The 3,615-nt window shown below is 31.3% G+C and overlaps 1 protein-coding gene across 1 annotated transcript; it reads right to left on the reverse strand.

Moving 5' to 3' along the window:
- Positions 1 to 1,096: 1,096 nt before the first annotated feature.
- On the reverse strand, positions 1,097 to 2,701 carry LOC114174620 (putative polyol transporter 6). The gene is made up of 2 exons (XM_028059448.2): positions 2,572 to 2,701; positions 1,097 to 2,448 (listed from the first exon to the last, which is right to left on the reverse strand). Exons 1-2 carry the CDS (start codon positions 2,699 to 2,701, stop codon positions 1,097 to 1,099), a joined length of 1,482 nt encoding a protein of 493 aa, XP_027915249.1.
- Between the last annotated feature and the right edge of the window lie 914 nt (positions 2,702 to 3,615).

A 3,615-nucleotide genomic window follows, 5' to 3' on the forward strand; every position in this document is an offset into this window, starting at 1 on the left:
TATATTTTATCTAGGAGTATGATTTAAGGACATAAAAATGTGTATTAACACTTAGTATGTACTTAGAGAGAGCACAACAATTATAAGTTTATAAGTTATGTGATCTGATAAGAAAAGAGAGATAGAAAAAAAAAATTATATGTTCAAGAATTATTTTTCTTTAACATGAACACTCGAAAGAAAAAATATATAAAATTTATCAGCAATAATAATCATTATGTTCTTTTTCTAAGATCATAATCATTAATGTTCCATGATTCTCAATATTTCTTAATTCATAGATAGCCACAAAACTGTTTTTTTTATTATTATTATGTTATAATTATACTTTATAATTACTGAAATGGACAAATTACCTATATAAACAAGTTGTATCAAATTTATATGTCACGAGTACGATTCTACTAATTGGTACACATTAACAAATAAGATTTCAGCTTAATAATAATATTAATAAAGTGTAGGGTTTTATTTTTTATTAAAAGAATAAAGTCACATATGTGAATTAGACGACTTGGACAGTAAATCGTAATTTCTATTGATGACGTAGTATATAAATTATGGTTATGGTCTATGGCTCATTTGAAATAAAATTTACAAATTTAATGTTTTATATTTTTTACTTTTTTAGTTAAAATAATAGATTTAATTTTTGTTATGACTAATACCTAATTTTTTTATACTTAATAAATTGTATTAAAATAATATAAGATAAATAATAGAAAATATATTATTAAAAATTAAAGAAAAAAATTATTAAAAAAAAGAAACATTTTCAGAAAAAATGATAAAATATATTATAAATGATTTTGTTATTTTTAAAGTTTTAACTAAACAATTATATTCAAAACTAATACATCGAATAATATATATAATCTCTTGATAGGATCATACCAATATGATAACCCTACCTGCAAAAGAAAACATGTGGATCATCTCCAGAGCACAGATTACTTATGGTGAATGATTTTTTCTAACTAACACATGAAAGTGTATACGAAAACAATAACAGAAAATTAACAATTACTTCTCAACCAACAAGAATCATTCTTTAGTTTCAAGAGATGGTTGGACAGAGAGGCTTCATCCCTGTCTCCTACTTAGAATTTCTTTCAAAGACAGTCTCCATATCTTCTAATGACCTTCCTTTAGTTTCAGGCAAAGTGGTATAAAACAACAAAGCCGCGATATTGATACCCGAAAACACAAAGAAAATCCCACCCATTGTTATGGCTTTATAAATCGAAATGAAACTTGTAACCACTACCACAGTAAAAATTCTGTTCACAATCACGCAAACACTAAGCCCTTGCGCTCTGAACCGAAGGGGAAATATCTCGGAGCTATAAACCCATGTCACCGGTGCTATTCCAATAGACATAGAAGCCACAAAGATGTAGACAAGAACAATGGTCAAATACTGTGCCCAAAGTAGTTTTTCTTTCGAGTGTTCCACTATGGTCAAGCAAACACCTAACCCCAACATCGTCACACTCAAACCAACAGCACTCATCAGCAAGAGAATCTTCCTCCCGAATTTATCCGACAAGAATATCGATATCAACGAAAAAACAACTTTGCTCACTCCTATACCAACATTGGCAAGCATGAGTGTGCTTTTATCAGTGATTCCTGTTCTTTCAAACACCCTTGGACCATACAATAAAATAACCGCACTTCCACCAAGTCGCAGGAACAAGTGAAGTCCAACTGCTGCAACAAGTATCCTACGCACAACAGGTGGAGCTTTAAAAAACAACTCTTTCAAAGCTCCTTTGCCGCTGCTAGTTTTCTTTGGAACCTCCACAATGTCTAGGGTGCAATTTCCATCGATTCCAACGACATTTTTTATCTCCCTCAGCCTTTGTTCAGCTTCTTCCTTGGCATTAGAGACCAGTAAAAGCACTTTTCTGGCCTCACCAACACGTCCTTGCATGACCAACCACCTTGGAGACTCTACCAGCTTTAGCATGAGCAGGATTAGGCAGAGTGAAGGAGCTGCAGGAACAGCCACCATCATCCTCCATCCAAGTCTCAGTGATAATTTTTGAAAGAAATAGTTTGACAAGTATCCGAGCAAGAATCCTGTGTTGACGGCAAGTGTTGGGAGAGAGGTAAAAAAGCCTCTGGAAGAAGGAGGTGAAATCTCTGCACCGTATAGTGGTGCTACAACCATTGCAAAACTAACACCAACTCCAACTATACAGTTTCCGATCATTAAGATTGCGTAAGGTTGGCCATAGCCCATTAGAATTGAACCTAATAAGAAGGCGATGCAAGCTACAATGATGGTGTAGCGTCGACCTATATGATCAGCTATTCTTCCTGCAATCAAGCTACCTGGTAGCCCACACAAATGTGCCATACCTACCAGAAGTTGTATTTGTAGGTCACTGATTCCAAGATCTTCTTGAATGAATATCAGTGCTCCACTCATCACTCCTGTCACTAAAGAATAATACATAGTTTTTTAACCTCATATATATAATTCGTCTGGTTCATGATTCATATAAGAAAAAGAAAAACATTGAGACATCAATGTTTGAGATAAAGTACATTTTATACACTCACCATAACCAAACATAGAAGAAATAATAGAGGCGGCAAGCACAGAGGCACAGGCATACTTGTTGAGTCTTCTATGGCTGTCCCCGTTTTCCGTGAACTGTTGTCCGTTTGTGTTTTTATCTTCCGAAGACATTGCTAGTTTTTATTTTTGATGTGAAAATTGTTCAAAAACTAGTCATAATCTTTACGTAGACTATTATAATTTATATTCAGGTTTATAAGAGTCTGTGACACGAATTGTTTATTAATTTATATATTATTTTCTTTAAGCAGGTAATTGTTGCTTCATTCCCTTAGAGGTTGCATTTTGATAAGAAATTGCCATATATTATCGTCGTTGTAAAAGGCCTCCTCCTTATAATGCAGTTGTTTATAAAACTCAAATAATCCTTCGTACTCTATCCTTTGAATTTGCTAAAGTTGCAAAATCATTTTTTTTAATTATTTAACGTGAATTGACAACTCATTTTCTTTCATTGAGGAACTATTGAAAGTTGTATATACTAAGAACTGAAAATAATTTTAATATAAATATATGAAGCTGTTAATTGCATTTATCTGTATACTATATATCTTCCAAAACCCGTAGAAAAAAAATATCTTTCTTTATTCTTTTAGCCTTTCAAACCTCATAAAGGAAGTTCAAAATTAAAATTGGATACACCAATTAAAAACGGCTTAAATTGATTTATTTGAAAATTTTATATCTTAATTAAAAGCCCAATATAATAATGATTGGTACGATTCATGATAGATTTACAGAATTATATTTGTTTAATAAGAAATTGTAAATAGAAGGTTCGAGAATCACGATTGAAATCAATAACAGGAAGAAAATGATCTAACATACTAAGGAAATATTAAGAAAGGGTTACCAATTTAAGATGATTTGAAAGTTCCATATTATATAAAATGGATAAGATAATTAATATAAAAATAGAATAACTCATAAAACTGTTATTTTAAAATTAAAAATAATATTATAATTTTTTATATAAACTTATTCATAATTCATTCAATAGAGTTTAGTCTCTCCATCCCTTATAC

Source organism: Vigna unguiculata, chromosome 2, assembly GCF_037176805.1.
Source record: "Vigna unguiculata cultivar grain cowpea cultivar isolate G323 ecotype 2 chromosome 2, ASM3717680v1, whole genome shotgun sequence".
NCBI classification, from domain to species: Eukaryota; Viridiplantae; Streptophyta; class Magnoliopsida; order Fabales; family Fabaceae; genus Vigna; species Vigna unguiculata.